Source organism: Xiphophorus couchianus, chromosome 22 (assembly GCF_001444195.1).
Source record: "Xiphophorus couchianus chromosome 22, X_couchianus-1.0, whole genome shotgun sequence".
Classification (NCBI taxonomy): Eukaryota; Metazoa; Chordata; class Actinopteri; order Cyprinodontiformes; family Poeciliidae; genus Xiphophorus; species Xiphophorus couchianus.
In genome coordinates, this window is record NC_040249.1 from 13,547,269 (window position 1) to 13,567,858 (window position 20,590).

A 20,590-nucleotide genomic window follows, 5' to 3' on the forward strand; every position below is an offset into this window, starting at 1 on the left:
GTGTGTATGCCCTCTCAAACCCCCAGTCATCCGTGACAGGTGCGCGAATAACTGGGGGTTTCTTCCTGTTGAAGGCAAGTTGTTTTGTCCACTGTCGCAACATGCATGCCCAGAGAAATTGCTGCAAAGTCGATGACACCATGCAGTCAATTGTTGCTACATGCTCATCTAAGAGGAGGGTGTGTTTCTGTGAAGAGCCTTGAGGTACATATGTTGTGAATTGGCTCTGTATCATCAAACTAAAATTAATTTAATTGAAATTGACAAAACTTGTTCCATGTAGCCCCAGGACATGATGCTGCCAACACTATATTTTCACTGGAGTGGTGTGTTTTTTTGGTGATTTGCTTCACTGCTTTGTGTCAAATCGATCTTACGGAAGTGTTTTCCAAAGTTACACTTCCAAACTTTGGGAAGTTCAGAGTGTATTTCCGAACACTTCTGAAACTTTTTTGATTTTTCAGATTACGTGAAAAATCTGGAATTTTTCATGTAATTCATATAATGCATTCTTTCAGAACGTTTAGGGAGATTTCATTCAGGTCTGTATGTTTTATTTGAAATACAAGCCATTTGTTTGCACTCCTGCTGCTTAGTCTAAACCTGAGCAAAATACAAGGGATTGTTGCTGCAGGTCATCCCTGTCCTGGTAGAAATTCCTGCAGCTCCTCTTGGCAATTCACCTCCTGTTTCCTCATTCATTTTGGAGTAATGACCAGCTTTTGTTAAGTCACTCTTGTTCCATATTTTCTCCACTTATTGATGACTATCTTAATTCTGCAGTGGTATATTGACTGTGATCTCCTGACTAGATCATATTGTTCCTTTGTAACTTCTCTGCATAATATTAAGGGTATAATTCATTCAGATTATTGCAGTTTGTTTTTGTTTGGTGAAGATGATATTGTCTTTGAAAGAAGTGTTTTAACGGGTGTGTGTAGATTTTTAAAAGACACTTTAACTGCAGCCTGTTTGCTTCCAGACTGAAAGACAAAATGCAACATCAAAAGTCAAAACACATACAAGCAAATATAGTTTTGTGATGGGATTTTATCAATATTACTCTTAGCTTCTAATCTTTTTATGCAAATATATTGATGTCCATAGTGAATGCATTTCATTTGGGGAGTTTCACCATCAGATTTTAAACAAATCCATCTAGACACTGGAAATGTTTTTCCTTCATTTCCAATAAAATTTCCTTTTGCCTACTTTTATATTTGAGTGATCCTACGCTTTGCAAAAATTACTTTCAATCCCCTCACTTAAGCCTGATTAGAGTAGTTTTTTCATATTTTATTTTATTAAAATGATTACTTTTTACTGCGACAGACTGGCGACCTGTCCAGGGTGTACCCCGCCTCTCGCCCGGAACGTAGCTGGAGATTGGCACCAGCAACCCTCCCGACCCCATTAGGGACACAGGGTGAACAGGAAATGGATGGATGGATGGATGGATGATTACTTTTTATTTACTGTTCTACACATTTTAGTGTTAAGTTGAGATTTTTTTTTTTGCTTGTATTTTCAATGTTCATATCACTCAGCAGATCAAATCTGTGTGTAGATCTATGACATCTGCTTCTTTGATAAATGCTCTCCTTGCTCAGCTTATCAGTATTGATCGATTGATTTCTTGTTGTGCCATGGGAAGGAATCTTCCCTGTTGGAAGGGAAGATTTTATCTACTTGACTAAATAAACATTTACAACAAAGTGTGAAAAAACAGACCATAGCATGTTGTTCTGTGGATGACATATTATATTCACAGGGTATTCACTTCAACTGGTAGGTTTAACACAAAGTGAGGCTTCATGTGTAATTTATTTATATGATACAATGCAAAAAAAACTACGCATCACTAGGTTGAAACATATTGTCAAGTCGTTATTATGTTGTTCAAGCCAAATTGAAATCTGAGCACATTGTAGTCTTTAGAGACGTCTTCTTAATCCAGTGGAAGAAAGTCAGGAGGCCCCCCTTTCTGAAAAACCTGGTCGCCTGATCTGATTGGTCGCTTTAGTGGCCTGATCAGGAACCACCTCCCACTCAGCATCAGCTCTGCTGAAATATGAAATAACAGCAACATCTCATAATATGGGGGAAAAAATGCTCAAGGACCTAAAGTGTAGTGATCAACCTTCATAAAACACAGAACTCTTTTTTGTTCTGATTTAACTGAAAAAGGTCATTTGCAACACCATGGGGGGTGATTTTTAAACTTATAAATTACATTTGATTGTACAAGTGCTGCTGCAGTATTGTTCAATCAAACATAATTTATAAGTTTACATGCAAAATGATAGGGTTTTATATTTCATGCATTATTCATTCCAGCTTATTCCCCCCTTTGATAAGTATTTTCAGCTAGACCTCATCTAGAGCACCACTAGCCTGCTGCAGGGCAACTTTACATATAAAAAGGCATTCAAATCATTAGACCTCCCACTGTGGTCAAAAATGTGTGGTTTCTTCTCCATTTAGGGTGGTGACATATTAAGATTCAGAAATCAAGGAGAAATTATGAATAAAGTAATAAACCTGTTGGTAGGAGGTTCCTCGTGCCATGCAGTTCTTTAAACTGCTATTAATCATTCTCTGCATTTTTAGATAGTTAAAGCTTATCATATTAACATCATTACATAGAAATTGACAGATAAAAATGTGTTACAGGTGATAAATCATAGTAGTCTCAGAGTTAAAATGTGGAATTTTAAAAGATCAGAATTAATCTGTCTAAACCTACAAATGTTCCCAGAGCTCTGTGTCCACTAGGTAGGTCTGCAGCAGCGATAATCATTATCTCATCCAAGAGGTCAAATTGAGGTAATACTCTCATCTGTCACTGCAACGCGCACTGTTCTATCAGAGTCTGGTTCAACAGCACCACCTTGTGGTCGGACATACACATGTCATGATGTGCCTCAAGTTGTTTTTATGCACCCATATGTAGTCAAAACGTCTTAAAAATGATCAAAAAGTTTATATTGGAAATTTAATTAAAAGAACTGAACTCATATTGTATAGATGTATTACTTGGCAGACAGAAACCTTTCACAAGCAGGATAAGTCACAAAAGGTCATGGCTAATGACATGCGGTTCAGAGATTCATAACAAAGTCTATAAATGGAAAGTTTAGTTGAAGAAAAAGAAACAAGTCATCTGACAGACGCGAAACAGAATCACTTGGTGTTACCAGGAAGATGAGAGACCCAACCCAAAATTCCAGACAAGCTGAAGGCTTATTAAAGAAAATCTGGTCAAAATTCAGCAAATCAAATTAAAGAAATCTGGTCTTGCTTAACCACTTCATGAAGCAACAGGCTGATCAACATTTCATGCCTCTTTTAATAAAGTAGTTCCTGTGAAGGCCAGGGTTGATTGTATTTAAGGCACAATACCTTGATTACTTTAAAGTAGTCTGGCATTGTTTTAAAATCCATTTTTAATGGTTTATGTAATATTCTAATTTCTGAGAAAATAAAGGTTGGTGTTTTAACTTTAAGCTCTCTAAAATTACATAAATGACTAGATGCCAAAATATTTCCCCATTAAAATGAATTTTCTAAAAACAAAACTAGCCAACATTCAGTCTAATGTTGAATTATTTTACTGTTAATTTGTTTTGCTAATACATGTACATTACATGTACATTTTTCACCTTATATCTGGTGAAAAATGATGAACAAGTTCAGCTCTCCTGATTTGAACTATGTAGCTGTTAATGTGCAGGTGACAAGGAAAAACAAAAGAAATGAAAGAAAATAAAATGACTAAATGACTTACAGATTTATAGATTTATTTGGAAAAAGAGTCACATTACAAACAGTGCCTTAACATTTTCATTTGAATGCAACAATAATTTCAAGGTCCCTCTAAGAGGTCAGCAGAACGAAGCAAACAAAATACAAAACAAAGAAAAATCAACCCTAACGTTAAATGTCTAATCAACAAATAGGAATAACAATAAACAAAAACAATTGTTAATGATTTAAAGAGCAAAAGGTTCAGTATTTACAGGATACAAGATTAATAGCAGCCTACTGTACAGCTCTGCTACATTTACAATTTCACACAGATATGCTTAATTTTCAGACAAAAATAAATACACATCTGATTTTCTATTACATTACCCTTCCATAGTCCTATTAAAATAATTCTGTAATCATAGAAATCTCATACAGCATATATACACACATGTGATGCAGGTGTGTTTCTTCACAACACACACATGCAGCTGCATTCTATTTAATTGGACCTCTTTCATTTGGTCCGTCTTCTTCGTGCATGATTGAAAAAAATAATAGGACATGCGTTTGGAGCTCTCTCACTTCACTCGGTTGACTGGGTTACCAAAAAGCTCGGGGCACTGCTCTTCGCCTTTAGCAATCCTGTCGCACCTTTTGAGCAGGTCGTAGTTGATCTTGTCAGTAATGACACTGTCCTGCTTGTACTCAGGGTGTTTTGCAACAAATTCCCTCATCCACTTGGCCATGGTCATCAGTTCTCCTGTTTGGATCAACAGCGCATGGAATCAGTGGAAACAATTGAACTTTGAAGCACAGACATTTAGTTTCTGCTTAGACTCTAAATAAAAACCAATATTGGTTCTTTACCTGAGGCACGTTTCTTGATGAGCTTCAGATAATTCAAAATAGTGCACCTGGTGTCAACATCAACTTCCATGTTTTCCAGATAGGAGTTAAGGATTGGGATAAGGCCTTGAAATACTCCCTCCTGATGATGTAAAACATAAAATGAAGCTGCAGGTGTGAATTGATGTCTTGAAATAGTGTAAAGGAAAGTATAGACAGTTATATAAATACCTTGCTTTTGCACTAGATCCAACAAAATACAGTACTTTGCAAGTATTGATAAACCTTAAACTTTTCAGCTTTAGTCATACAACCACAACAAAATCTCTTATTTTATGTGAAAGACCAAAACAAGCAGGAGGAAATAAACAGCTTTTACAATACTTGAGTATAGCTTTTTTAATTGGTCAGATAGAATACTCCAATATTGGGCGTGCCGTGGTGGCGTAGGGCGTAGCGCGACCCGTATTTGGAGGCCTTGAGTCCTCGACGCGGCCGTCGCGGGTTCGACTCCCGGACCCGACGACATTTGCCGCATGTCTTCCCCCCTCTCCTTCCCCGTTTCCTGTCAGCCTACTATCATATAAGGGACACTAGAGCCCACAAAAAAAGACCCCCTGGAGGGGTAAAAAAAAAAAAAAAAAAAAGAATACTCCAATATTAAATGTTATGTTTTGATTAACTATAAGCAGAAAATCATCATATTTGTCAAAAATTAACACTTTCAAACACCCATCTGTGTGTGATTAATCTATATAACGTGTTTCTCTTTGTGATAAAGTTCCTGAAATGAATAGACTTTCCAAGAATATTCTAATTTATTGAATGGATTTGCATAGTTTATAAAAGCATCTTTCTCTGCAACTAAAACTACAGTTTTATTGAGGTATGTCCTTCCATACATCAAATGGGTTTAATTCTGGACTTTGTTTTTCATAATCTAACCCAACTTTAAACTTCTCCACAGCTTTATTCCTGACCCGTCTGCTGTATTCCCTGGTCTTCATGCTGCCGTTTGTTCACTAATGATCTCCTACAAACCTGAGAGACCTTCACAGAACATCTGGATTTACACTGAGATTAAATACAGGACAACACTATTTATATGATTAGGTGAGTTCTGAAGGCAAATGTTTGAACTGAATTTTATTTATTTAAATGTATGAGTAAGACATATTTCTCAAATATTCCATTGTAAAAAATGTTTTATGTAACGTAACAATTGCATGACTTTGTGTTGGTCTACCACACAAATTCACAAGGAAATACATTTACAGTTTGTGGTTGTGACAAGTTTAACCGGTATGAATACTTTTGCAACACTTTCCTTTCATGTATCTGAGGCTGAGTGTTGCTAGTTGCGATTGTTTGTGCAAATGTAACACTGAAGACTGGCATAGTAGTGACGAGATGAACTCATCTGACTCAGGTTTAGTCTCGAACAAACTCACCTTCCCGTTGATGATTGTGTCGATGCTCATCAGTGTGTAATCCTCGTTACTGCCCTCAAACTCTACGCCATTCTGAGCAGAAGAAGCACAGTCCAAGCCTGGGTTGCAGCCTGTTGGGAAACAGCATTACAGTTATTCCCATCGGAACCATTCAAAGACACTTATAGTTCCACTTCCTGTTGAGCACACCTTTAAACATGTCTTTGCGGAAATAAAACATGCCCTCCTGGACTGCGTTTCTCTTCTGCGCCACCTTCATGTTCTCATCGACCTGATAAATCAATCAATCAATCAAATTTTATTTGTATAGCACATTTCAGCAGCAAGGCATTTCAAAGTGCTTTACATCATATCAAACACAGAAACACAATGCAACATAGAATCAACAATCAAAACATGACATGAAGTCAAGTTCCATCAATAAATTTGTAATTGATTACGTTTCAAATATAATCCTAAACAGGTGGGTTTTTAGTCGAGATTTAAAGGAAGTCAGTGTTTCAGCTGTTTTACAGTTTTCTAGAAGCTTGTTCCAAATTTGTGGTGCATAGATGCTGAATGCTGTTTCTCTTCGTTTGGTTCTGGGGATGCAGAGCAGACCAGAACCGGAAGACCTAAAAGGTCTGGAAGGTTGATACAACAGCAGCAGATTTTTGATGTATTGTGGTGCTAAGTCATTCACTGAATCACAGGTTTTATTTTGATTTAAATCTTAGAACTAATATTTTAATAAAAACAATGTATTCAAGCAGTTGTTGATACCTTTGATAAGGGGATTAGGAAATCCAGCTTGTAGGATAAGATCACTCTGGTAAGCAGGACAACAAAAACCACATATGCAGCATTTTCAAAGTCAGTTAGCTGAACCTGGAAAGTAAAACCAGAAACATAACTTGTTATTAAAAGTCCTCCAAAATAAGCCCAGATAAACAAACGTCTATATCACAAATACCTCCATGGGGCGAAACTCAACTCTCCAGCCGATGTCGGAGTTCGGAGGTGGAGGTTTGAACCTCATCGTCTGCCAGTTGGTCGACTGAAGATTCTGAATGAAAAATGAACACAGACTGAGCTTAGACCTGTGTTCTGTTTGTGGTAAGAGATTAGCTTCTCTGGAAGAAGTTTTAAAAATCCTCACCTCAAAGTGATCCGATTCGTTTTCGTCATCCAAATGTATTTTCTCCTCAAAGACGGAGAGCGGGTCTCGTATGAAGAGGTGAGCTATGTGTTGAGCCAGAAGCTTGTCAATCCCTGCAAACAAGACATTTAATGTACATCAAGTAGACATGCTTGTCCTGGCATGGTGGTGGAGGGGAGCGGGGCCTTGCTGGAGGACAGGTCCTCAGTCCTCACACAACATAGAACCATGCAGACACACCTAAAGGTAATTTAGACCAATTAACCTAACATGTGTTTTTGGACTGTGGGAGAAAGGAGTATTGGGGAAAAACCCACGCATGCAACGGGAGAGCATGCAAACTCCATGCAAAAGAATCCCAGGTTGGGATTCAAACTCAGAACCTTCTTGTTGCAAAGCAACAGTGTCCCTGAATGCACCACCATGTGTATCGTTATGTATTTATACACACGTTCCTGTAATTCTTTACTAAGCACAGATTGTAAAGTAGACTATAACTTTAAAAAGCGTCTAAAAGAGACATCAGTACCTGCACTGAGCAGCTGCTTGTTGATCTCCTCATCTATCGTCAAATCGATGTCATTGTACTTCTCTCCACAGCAAGACAGGTAGCTGTCAATCGAGTCATACCTGGACTTAAAGATCCTGTACTTGTTGTTCTTCAGAGGCTGCAAAACAGAAATGAGAAGGCACACCTATATTATAATTTCCACTGTAAATCTATAAATTTGCCTGTAATTAAATATTTGCATCACTCAAATAGTTTTTTTATTTGCTATTGACAACAGGGAAAAGAGGAGTGTGGAATGGATTCAGGTTCTCACCCATCATCTACGTAATGAATCAGTAACCCTTACAGTTCATTATCTTGCCCCAGAAGCTGAGAAGTAGAAGCAAAAAATGCACTTCCTGGTGCACTGCTAGGAAACCAACAGCTCTACCATTCAATAGACGGTGACAGATTGGGCTCTCTCAGTCACTAATTGACCTGTTTGAACTGAGCACAGTCATTTTCACAGTTCAAATAAAAAGCCACGCATTAAGCCTTTCAGCACTCACTAAAACTGCTGGAAGCTGCTGTTCTCCGTTTCTATAATGTGCTCTCCTTAAGAAACACAATACATTTCCCTGAGTTGCATCAGGAAACAGTACAGTGTTTTTTACAGGGTTTTTTTTGGCATCAGTTGGACATGGGTCAACAGTATTGAGACAAATCAAAGTTTAAAAAAATTATTTTCCAACAAGATAAAATTATGAAATTGACAAACGGTTCTGTGGCTGTATAAAGGCTAGATTAGTGTGCTGGTGCCCCTTCCCCACACATTGCTGCAAACTGCAAATCAGCTGCTACAATTTTCTTTTGCTGAAAGGAATAGTATTATGTAGTTCGAGGGTTATATAATGTCACTATCAAGTAACTACGTTACCTTCAATAATAAAAATGCTGCATATATCAAACATAATTTCAAAGAAATTTGACTTTGCAATTTGATGCCTTTGAAATTGGGCCTCTGTCTCTTTAAGAAGTTCCTGCTCTTTTCGACACACAGCCTTCAGAAAGTCGTCACAACAATGCTCCTTCATTAAGCCGTTTATAACCGTTCTTAGGAGGGTTGGACTGAGAAGTGGTTCATATGATAAGCTTAGCAGCTGTGCAGTTCCACCAGGTGTTTGATTATTTTGTGAGAATAAACATTTAGGCAGCCCCGAATGGCTGCCAAAGGAGTTTCAAGGATTTGGCAAACATGCATGAAAGAATCAAAGCAACACTCCAATGTTTTTGATAAGGGAAAAACAGTATAACATGACAAAAAAAAATAATAGTACTGTCCTTTAAAATAGGACATAAATTAACAAAAAGAAAAACATAGAAGGTGGTATATGAAATAAATAGGGGTTTGATAAAGGTGTCCTTTTCTCAATCTCCATGTACTTTGTGGAAGTAGTGATGTAGTTGGAGGGCAGAACTCCAATCAAAGTCTGTCATTGTTACGCTCCCCAACTCACCAAGCGAGTTGTTCACAGCCCACATCAGCTGACTTCTACAGCGGCAAGCCAGTTTCCTGTGTTGAGGAAGTGATGGTTGTTGTGACAACCCACAGCACGATTTAAAAGTGTAAACAAGGCATTTCTGATGAGAAATAAATTATGTCATATATGTGAATTAAATCTGAATCTTGTGCTTGGCTCTCATCAGGGTTGCTACACTGAGCGCTAACAGTATGGGGAGAGTTACGATAGTTACATTTTCCCACAGCGCCGACGCTGCACGCCACATCCTGTCTTCCTGCACTGTCAGCTATTGTTTGCACACTCTCAGCAGTGTGGAAAATCAAGTCTACATTTGTAATTTACAAACAGCCAGTGGGAGCTCAGAGAGGCAGCTTGTCCTCACCTCCAGGCCTCGTTCCTCTTGGGTCCTGTCATCCACTGAGGCTGAGATAACTCCCCAGCGACAATCAATATCAGACATGTACCCTCTGTAGAAGGGTGAGGCAGCACTCAGTGCCATCTGCAATGAAAAACAGGAGGTTAATTTACAAACAATACCAGTAATTATGATCTAGTATTTTTAAAGTAAAGATCTAGACACATACTAATATTTGTATGCATCTCTTAATCGCAGCTGAATAATTTCTAATGGGAAGCACAAATTTCATGCAACTACTCACCACGATGGGGCAGAATGTTGCTAGTTGGTCATAAAGATACCTTGCCTCATCAATGCTGCAAGCTTGGAATGTCACCTGCAAAAGCATCATAAATGAGGCTGAAGTCCTTTTATAAATCACTGATTGAGACGGTGGAGCAGTCAGAGTTCTCAGAACCCAGGTTTGCATATTCAAAAATACGTACTTGCAGGCAGCAGTTGCCCATGCCGAAGCCCATGGCGTCCATATAGATGTGGTCAGGAAGGGCTGCCCTCGCTGCTTCGCCGTCATCCTCAGGGAACTGCTCCACAAATGGAGACGGTGTGTGCTTATCTTTGTAGACTGCAAGAGAAAAAGCAGCCAAATCACATCTTTTGCTTTTATTCAAAATCTTGTCTAACGTCTATGGAGTAATAAATTAAGCACATGAGTCTGAATGTACGGCAGTTCAAATTAATTGATATTAGACGCATAACCTTACCCACATTTACAGCAGATTATAAATGCAGTTAACCCTAAGATAAAGAAAGAAAATAAATCAAACTTACTTGGCACATTTATCACAACTTTCTCTCCTCTTCGATGGCGTATGTTTCTGGTCAGAGTGCTGAAGAGAAGAATTCAATGTCGACATAGAGCCTTACCAAAGTATCCATGTCCTTTGAACTTTTATCCCAATATAAAACTATTAAAATTAATGCAATGATTGTTATATCCATAATTTTATTTTTACTTTATATTCAGGTCAATGCTTAATGTAACACAATATTTAGAATATGATATTTAGTATTAAACTAGTAGTTCATTTCAAACCTTAGAAAGTAAACCAGCCCACCTGAATCTGGGGTGTCTGTTTATGGCTTCATCTGGGAAAAACAAAGACTTTGACACTCCCTTTTCAACGGGAGTGGGTCGGTACTCTGGTTTGGTGAAACCTGGACAACCTGACCTGAAAAAAGGAAAGCAGGTGTCAGCTGCTTGGGAAACAAACCTTTCAATTACACACATACCGGCCACTCAACTTTATACTCGAGCCACATTCGACAACTTGCATTCAACCACACACACATTCATACAACAGTTCAGCAACAGTAAGCACTTTTCTTAGGGGCACAAGTGCCAGAAGGAGATTGGAATCAAATCCACAAGTTGTTGATTGCAAGATGACTACTACTAGCTGAGCAACAGTTGCCCTATTAAGTGCCTTAATAATTAATGGCTCTACGTTGATCAACACAACAGATAAAAACCTTGGAAAGGAGGTGATGGTGCAGAGCGTCATATTCTTCTTCAGGACAGACGAAGCCTCCAGACGTCTCTTCCTCATGTTGCCCTCCACCGTGTTGAACTCTGACATCGTTCCCCCGTACGGCTGCCCAGGCGTTCCCTCGATCATGTAGCTGCCATACTCTGGTCTCCAAAGTGTTGGATGACTGTGGAAGTGCAAAATATGTTGCGAAATCTTTTGCTTTATCATGTCAGCTGGAGAGAACCCTGTTCTCAGTATCGCATTGATCTTTTTCAGAAAATAAACTATGTACTTTCCCTTTATGGTGGTGGCACCAGTAATCCTGGCACCATAAACAAACACGATGCGTTTGTGCTTCAGAGCGTGCTCTTTGGTGTGTGCAACAGAGGGGCAGTAATGAGGTATGCATGGGATCCACTATGGTCACTGCTGCTGGTATTTCCCCCCCAGTCAAGTTAGCCATACAGATTTACGCTGACGTCAGAGGCAGGCAGACAGGAGCCTGTATAAACACACTGAGGAACGGCTCTTTAAACAGGGCTCCTACACATCTCTTCTCATGTCAAATTTCAGTACTTTTACAGAGTTTGCCGTTATTTTGGGATAAATAAAATTCTAAATGAAAGAACTGAATATGTTTCAGTGGTCGGGCCTTATATATGGATGAAATTCAGGTCTCTGAACAGCTTTAGGTAGAGGAGCTCCACAAAAAAATTTATTTGCATAACATTTCCAAATATAGAAATTATTTTAATATGTCCTGCAGTGTCCAAATTTGAAAAACTGCATTTCAAAAAAGTAATCCTTGGAAAATGTTCTATGGCATTTTCTTATTATATTTTACTGCTAAACTGGGAAATAAAATCTTCATCTAACTTGTGTTTAAAGTTAACAGAGCTTTTTAGAAAACAGTTTCAATACAAATCTAATGTCTTCCAGTAGAAATTTCTCCAAAAAAGTGTTTGTGTCTTTTGAAAGCAGGAGGAACTTTTCCACCTTTGGATGAGATTTGGTTGCTTTCTTCCTGCAATAATCAGTTACTGCTTTCAAACTGAAAACAATCTGTTGCAACACTTTACATATCACTAGGTCTGTGAAGATCTTAATGGGTAAACTTCAAGTTATGCGACTCCAAGGAATTATGAGCACTTTCACCTGTAAAAGGTTAAATCCAGCGGTAATGATTAGAAACTCTCGTTGTCATCCAGGCTTGAGTTGTTTTAGGAAAAACAGAGGAGTCCACCGGCACCTGGCAGAACTCATTGGAAAGAATGTGCTTTTCATAGCGATACTAAAAGAAGACCCCAGAAATAAAACCACAAATACTCCTAAATGAGCCGTTTTTAAAATCATGTAACAATAACAATATAACTCTCCCTTATGAGAGAGCGCATACTTTGAATGATGAGTATGAGGATGCTATACAATGCATGCATGCCGAGAGCAGTAAGAAAAATATAAAAGGTCCCAGTCAGCGATTGATGGATTTCATTAAAGACAGCGATAATGACACAGCTAGATAATAAAGTTCAGAGTTTCACTTCAATAAACAAGATGGAAAAGGAGTGGCTTTTCACAGATTCATCCCTGGCATCTTCAGCATTTAATTTCTCATCTGACGGAGTTGTTCCGTGACTCGGAGTAATCAGATGTAAATCACATAGAACAAGAGTTAGAACTAGATTCTACCAACTAAGCAAAGCAGAAGCAGAGAGATGACCCATGATCCAAACTGATGCAATCAACTTATGGGTTGAATTTTAGCTCCTATTTCACTAGTCTCTAAGCTTTTCTTTCATTAGTGATATATTCTGCTTGTGTTACACCAACAAGCAACATTACATGTTGGTACAGTGGCACTGAACTTAGTTTTGGAGCAGAATCATTTTCCAAACTAATTTTTCTACTTTGCTACCGAACAGTGCTGATTGGAATGACATCATCCTGGAGTTCTTAGGGGCTCTCAGGTAGCATTCGACTTGTGCAATTGCTACAATGAGCTTCTCTTAGTATCTAAATAAATATCCATTTAAAAAACATTCGTCATCTCCTTATTACTTTCAGCCAAAGTTATTTAAAGCCACAGTGAAGGGCCCACAGACCGCAGTGCAGGGTCTGCAGCAGCAGCAGCAGCGCTTCTTGGGTTAACTAACAGGATTAGGTTAATCAGAACTCATCTGCATGGTTGTTCTCTACAGTAGTAACAATTAAAATTTATATTTTTATTTTAAATATAAAATTTTCCCCCAAATGATCAATCCAGATAATTGTTAAATAATATCCTAAAATGTATATCTGATCTCTCTTTTTCCAAAAATGCTTTTATGGGTGAAGAAATCTGACAATCCTCCAACCTGGTTGACATTTTATTATCAGTTTTCCTAAAGTAGTTAGGCATGGTCTGGTACTGCCATCAAGGAAAACCAAGGTACAGAATGTTAAATCTAAAAATTTTTTCTTTCAAGACAAAAAATATTTATAAAATGAAGTGGAAGCTAAAATTAATTGCCATTCATCCCCACTATTAAGCCAACTAAGCTAAAGATCGGCATGCTAAGAAAGTGATATGCTTGCTAAACACGTCACCTGCAGTCTGGCTACAAGACAAAAAATGTTGTTGAGCTACCATAGCAGATAGCTCAACAAATTAACCAGCTAATTTTAGTTTGTTATGTGATCCTCTATAGAAGGAGCAGAATAGAATAAAGCAACATTTAGGCCAATTAGCACTGAAAACTACAACCATTTATAGCTGGTGTTTTTTTCTATAATAGTAGGTGAATCAAAAATAAAAATGTAATACCTACATATAAATGAGATACATATTTAAAAAGTCACATCAGTGGGATTTTTCTTTTAAAGAAAATTAGATTACTATACTTTATTGTTGTACAAATACTGCAATACAGTAAAAGTGGTGTGTTTATACAATTTCCTTTGAAATGTGAGTATAAGTTGTTCATATTCATATACTTCTCTCCTTGATTGTGTTGAAAAATGAGACTAAATAAGCCAGAGCAATTTTACTGTATGTCCTCACCAGAACCAAAGCTGGGTCAGTTGTCGGGTCAGGTAACACCTCTCCTCCTCAACATGACAAAAGTGTGAATTACAGAGAGTCACATTAACAAAAAGACACCTACAGCCGCAGTGGCCTTTAATTTGATATGTTTTAATTTTAGAAGTATTTTAAACTAAAAAAAAAAATTCCCCCCTAAGGTAACTAAAAAGCAGAAACAAACTGTGTTATTGCATTTCTCAGATTTTAACAACTGAGCCAAGTAAGTGTCCCTCTGTCACAACACCAGGTTTTAAAATAATGTAGTGAGGCTGTAGACGATGTTTGCTACTGGATATTTGCGTAAATGTACACCCAAGGGTGTACAAGTATGGGATCTATATTCATTGCCAAAGAAAAATGATAAAAAGCATTGATGAACACAACCGCTGTTCAAATATGTTGAAATTCAAGATTTTCAACAGATCTTATCTTCCACTTCAGTTCCTAGTTTCAATTTAGACATAATCAAAGCTCTGAGTTTCTCCTTACGCTGGTGTTTACATGCTTTTACATGTACAACAAACGTCTCAGGAACCCGTTCATGACAGTGTGAGAAAGCTAGTTACAAAGAAGAGTGTGCATCAAGATCTCTGTACAGATGACTCACTTCGGGTTTGTATTTTCTCCCTGTTCTTGGAGAGTTTCCAAAACATCTCCACCATTCAGCACCAGTCGAACCTTCTCATCATTGTCATCCAGCTCCACCAGCATGTACTCAACCTAAACACACAAAAATAAAGACACTGAAAATTTACACGCAAACACAGCACGACTCCTAATCCTAGGACTGGCTTTACGTTGAGCAGACTGGGAAGCCATCACATCAATTCCAATTCATCAGGAAAGTTTTCTTGACTTTGACTCTGCTGGGCTGTAATCCCCTGTCTGAAAGAGGGATTAATCTATAATAACAGCATTCCATGTCGATTCAAATTAAAGACTCAGTGTTCTAGTTGAAGCACAGTGAAGTTTCGTTACTCAGTAAAGGCTGAAAAAAAAGAGGTAAAACTTAAAAGAATTGGTAATGCAAACAGGGCGCTGAAGAGTCGAGCACATAAATCTTATGGGATTATGCCATCAATTACTCAACAAAGAAGAGCTTTTTTTCTTACATTTGGTATTGTCTGAGAATTAACAGTTACTCTGAAACAGTGAAATGCTGAAAGGAAATATTGCTCATAAAAGCTGGACTTGGAAATGTTTGTGTTCAGGTCATGGGGAAGGCTGTTTGGACTTGCAGCAGATCAGGGCCATAAATACAGCATTATTCCAAGAATGTTTGTAGAATATTGTTCTTACACTGTGGAAATATACATGCCCTGTGTTTTCATGTGCCTGTGTTTCTCTACAGAAGGTAGACAAACACAGAAGGTAATGGAGCTACTACTACCATTAATGTTGTGTTATTAGTTGTTCTTTAACGGACAGTACTCTTAAACCACTGTTCCACTTCAGCAAACCTGCAAGACATGTTTTTTTTGGTTTTGTAGGCGTTACGGTTCTTAACAAAAACAACAAAAAGCTCAAGTAAATCAGTAAACTAAAACAGCAATTTATATCAGCCTAGAAAAGACATAGGACATGAAATAGTTTTGAATCCAACAGAAAATCCCAGGCAGATTCTGCTGGAGGCATCTTCCTGTTAAAGGAGAGTTTTCCTCTCCACTGTCGTTATAGCCAAGCTCGATATGAATGATAGCCGCAAAGTCAACGATAATGTCAGCAATTGTCTACAGTCGGTACATGCTGCAAGTCCTTATATAAAAAGACTTCCTCATTCTGATCTCTGTTCTATTGACTGGTGTACCACTATCCCAAAACTTGATCTGATCTTTCATAAACTAAAAAAACTTTTTTATTAAATTTGATTATTGAATGTTTATTTGATCATATCTCCATGTGGTAGACTCCCATGTCTTGTGAAGCACATTTAGATACCCTTTGTTTTGAAATTGGCACCATATAAACAGAAAAAAAAGAAAACACATTAAACAACCTAAATCCAAACATTATGGAAAAAAATACGTTGTTTTTTTTTAAAGTAATCAAACAAATGTAAAGGTTTAATTTTACTGCATATAAAAAGGGGTTGAAACATTCAAGTGTGTGGATGAATCAGTAAGGGGGCCTTATTGCATCATGCCTCGCTGATCAAAAGTATTGAACATTGTATAAAGTCATGTTTTTACCTCGTCACCCCACTTCAACACATCTCTCTGACGATCCTTGACCTTATTGTAGATGTTGAGGAACTGGATGATGCCATGCTTTCGGATGTGGTCGGCATACTTCCTTGTTTCTTCCCAGTTCAGGGGAGATCCTTGTGACAGTAACCCCATGGCACAGACGGACAGTCGACCGGCGTCCTGCTTATTAACTGCGAACTGAACGCCAAACGTTAGCTATCTAGCTAGTTGGTCCAACTTGCGGAGATCTAGCATGAAGTCTCAGTCCAAACAAGCGGTACAGTCTGGGTCCCACGGGATGAAGCGGCTAGCTCACAGGAAGAGTCTGTTGATGCTGGTTAAGCGGTGTGCCTGTTCCGTAACCTTAATTAGGTATCCAAGTACAGACAGGCCCCCCCTGCTCATCACCTGCTAATGTCTGGTTAGCTCGGCCGAGCACTGTCGATAGTTAGGGACAAACTGGACCAGCTCGCCGGCGTCACGTAACGTCGGTTTGGTTGACGTCTGCGCACTGAAACCGTTTCTCCTAAGCTCCTTTACAAGGCGAGCCGTTGAACTTCGCCGTTAGACTGCCGCTCCACGGAGAGTTACACGGTGTTAAACATATGAACGCCCTCCTTTCTTTACACACGTGACGCCTTCGGGAGGAGCGTAGTTACGTCATCATTACTCAGCATCCTCTGAGCTAAGCTCCTCCTGACGACCTGTCAATCAGAGGGTACGAGACAACGATTGCGCTTAGAAATAAGCATTATTATTTTTCAATAACAACAACAACAATAATAATAATAATAACTAATTGTTACATATTATTATTATTTTATCTTTTAACATTTCTATGCTACCTTGGTGGTCTCTATGTCACCATGGTCGCACAGTGTGCATGAAATGTAAAATTAAAACTTTTTAAATGTTATAGTCTGTATATACTGGCAGTTGCACTGCTCTTCATACCGTTACTGTTTATCGTTGTTGAATTTGTTGATAATTTAATTGTGCCTATTTTTACACTCATTTTTGATATTGATGTTTATTATATTATAATGTATCTTTATTATAATAACAATGGTTTGCTCTTGTGCAAATTGACTACAGACTACATCATTCTGTGACAAAACTAATTTTATTATCTTAATATGAATCTTAAAAAAAAGAAAGAGGTAAGATAAAAACAGAGGAGAAGGTTTTTCATTGTGATCTTTCCTTTTTGCATTTAACTATCCATCCACCCATTTTCTGTACACCAGAGGTGCCCAAAGTCAGTCCTCGAGGGCCTGCACGTTTCAGTTCTCACCCTGGTAGTACCAACAACTTTTTCAGCATGTCAGTGTTCTTCTTAGGCCTTTTAACGAGCAATTATTTGATCCAGGTGCGTTAAACCAAGAGAGAAGTGAAACATGCAGGATGCCGGCCCTCGAGGATCAACTTTGGGCACCCCTGCTGTACACCCTTGTCCCTAGTGGAGCCGGGTGGGCTACTGGTGCCTATCTCCAGCGAACGTTTCGGGCGAGAGACAGGGTACACCCTGGACAGGTCGCCAGTCTGTCACAGGCATTATTGTAATTATAATTTTGCCATTTCCATAGTCAGGCTAGTTCCAAAAAGATGAGGTCACCTAAATTACAGCCACTTTCAGTGCTCTTCCCACAAGTATTTCTCTTTTGCATTCAAATGACAAGACTGATAACTGGGTACACATCAATTTCAGGGTTGTTTGAAAGAAACTATAATAATTCTTAAACAATCTTTTTGTCCTACATAGATAGTCACTCATAAACACGGGATAGTCATGGTAAGTGTTTTTCAACCCTGATCCTTCAAAGATGTGGGACAGCATTTTTTTTTAGATGTTTCTCTGATTGGACATACCTGATCTCAGCTGATGGCTGATTTACAGACTTTTGCTGACGTGTAATCATCTGAATCAGGTGTGTTAAAGAAAGGAGACATCTAAAACCCGCAGGCCAGTGTGTCTTGAAAACAGGGTTGGGAATCATTGGCATACTTTATAGAAATGTCTTCAGTTTTATAAAAACAAAACTGCACTGAATTGTTTTAGTAACTATCATGTATGTTGTGGTGTAACAGTTACTGAAATGTGTCAGAAACCAAAAGGATGCATAGAACATTTGTGTTAAAGCTTGTTATGTTTGAGGTATTCGGGAACAACTTGTAGGTCAGAAGTTGAGCTATGATATTACCATTTTCAGAATATTCCCCCTTGGTGAGCCACATAAAACCAACAAGTTTTTTAAACATTTTTGTAGACAGAAAAATATAAAAATAATTTGGAATCCCAAAACATCCAGTGGTCTACTACTACCCTGTAAACCAGAGGTCTCAAACTCCAGTCCTGAAGGGCTGGTGTCCTGCAACTTTTAGATGTGCCTCTGCTGCACCACACCTGAATAGAATAATTAGGTCATTAGCAAGGCTAGGAGAACTGATCTACACAAGGAGGAGGTCATTAAGCCATTTCATTCCAGTGTTTTTGTACCTGTGGCACATCTAAAAACTGCAGGACTGCAGCCCTCGAGGCCTGGAGTTTGAGACCCCTGGTATAGATGGATGTTTTCAAGCCCTTATTTTGTTAATTAGGATGTTCTATAATAAATAAATAATGATTTATAGTAATTTAAGATTAGAATGTTACATCAGACCATTAACATTCTTTTAAAAACAGAACATACTTTCTAATTTATTGAGTATTACTATATTTGATACAGTATTTGATACAGTAATACTCAAATACAGACAAAGAAAATGTGAGATTTTCTTTGTCTCGCGTAGACTAAGAAAATCTGTGTAAATGAAACACAGACCCAACTGCTGTTGTTTGCTATTTGATGAAGTTAATTGTTGAATGATTTTCACTTTGTAAAAACACTTCAAAGTCATTTTTGAAAAACCCAGAATAAATATCTCATTCATGCCCAGGGAGTGAACTTTTCACCTGCATTCTGTACTACAGATTATCAACAGAATTAGACTTTATCAAGCCAGTGTTCATGTACAACAAGTAAAAATACAGAAGAAAGAACAATGAAAAACAATTTCAGATAAAAAAATCATTAAAGCTTATGACACAAAATTAGGTCTTTAGTGTCTTTTAACCTGCTTATATTCATATAAAAACATATTTTTATGTGTTCGTTTTAGTTTTCCTGTTGACTGCAGAACAGTAGTAATAAATTGCTTAGTCATATGACTCTGACTCCCTAAAAGTGAATGAGTCATGTTAACGACCAGAAAGTCAAAGGTGACAGCTTTCAATGAATGCTTGAATGCACCATTATTCTAAGAAAAACCCATATGCAATAATGACACAGCAACTTCCTTGGAATGGTGTGTTGACAGCAATTTCAACGTCAAAAGAAGAAATTGCGCATTTCTTCTTTTGACTTCAGTCACACCCACCCCAAATATGGATGCAGTTAGCTGGCAGTGTTGTGATTAGGATAAGTATGAGATACTTATCCTGTTTGTTTTTTTTTAATGCAAACACCCACACAGGAAACAGGAGAATCTAAGAGCTTACCATGTTTCACATTAAACTCAGTAATAATCTTATTGTGTCTCTAAAGTTCTGGGTGAATGAATACAGCAACAAATTTACACCAAACATTTTTTTTTTCAAGAATCCCGAGCACAAGAAGAAACATTTAAAAACAACCCAATGGACACGGTAGAGAAATTGAGGCTTTGGCATGCATGCCGCACCTGTGCAGCCCATATCACATTTCATCTCCAGTCAAAGATTATGTAAAGCAGCGACATGTTGCCACTGGCTAGTTTGTAAAAGGTGCTCAATAATGGGAGTGCTTCTTGGTGATCAGTATTGTGCAGCTCATTCATGACTTAGGGCAACTTTTACACACATTCAGATAAAGAGTATAATTGTACAGGCATGACATGAACTGTTGTTATTGTATTCTGCTGAAAGCTTTGAGACAGTACAAACTGTAGTGGGTGTACAAGTCATGCTCTGGTTACAAGGCTAATGCAATATTTAAGCAGGGAAAATGTGCTATAATGACATAGAACTGATACATCAGTGACCACTAAATAAATGTTGCCTTGTGAATAAGTGTTTTTATTGTTGCAACTTTTACCTTATTTTCTTACCTTTTTTCTTCCTGGGTTCTTACATGATATGAACTTCTAGTAGCTTGATTAGGAGCCGAAATAACATATTTCAAATTAAAAGTCAAATCCTAAGTTGAATTTAAATTCAAAGTCAAACATACTGTGTTAATCT

At 38.0% G+C, this 20,590-nt stretch overlaps 1 protein-coding gene across 1 annotated transcript; it reads right to left on the reverse strand.

The window, feature by feature from the left end:
* Positions 1-3,788: 3,788 nt before the first annotated feature.
* Positions 3,789-16,957, reverse strand: gclc (glutamate-cysteine ligase, catalytic subunit). The gene is made up of 16 exons (XM_028006846.1): positions 16,336-16,957; positions 14,754-14,866; positions 11,087-11,269; positions 10,672-10,785; positions 10,385-10,443; positions 10,042-10,178; positions 9,858-9,932; positions 9,581-9,697; positions 7,715-7,853; positions 7,186-7,298; positions 7,000-7,092; positions 6,810-6,914; positions 6,237-6,318; positions 6,048-6,157; positions 4,618-4,738; positions 3,789-4,510 (listed from the first exon to the last, which is right to left on the reverse strand). Exons 1-16 carry the CDS (start codon positions 16,483-16,485, stop codon positions 4,329-4,331), a joined length of 1,893 nt encoding a protein of 630 aa, XP_027862647.1. The 5' UTR covers positions 16,486-16,957; the 3' UTR covers positions 3,789-4,328.
* Between the last annotated feature and the right edge of the window lie 3,633 nt (positions 16,958-20,590).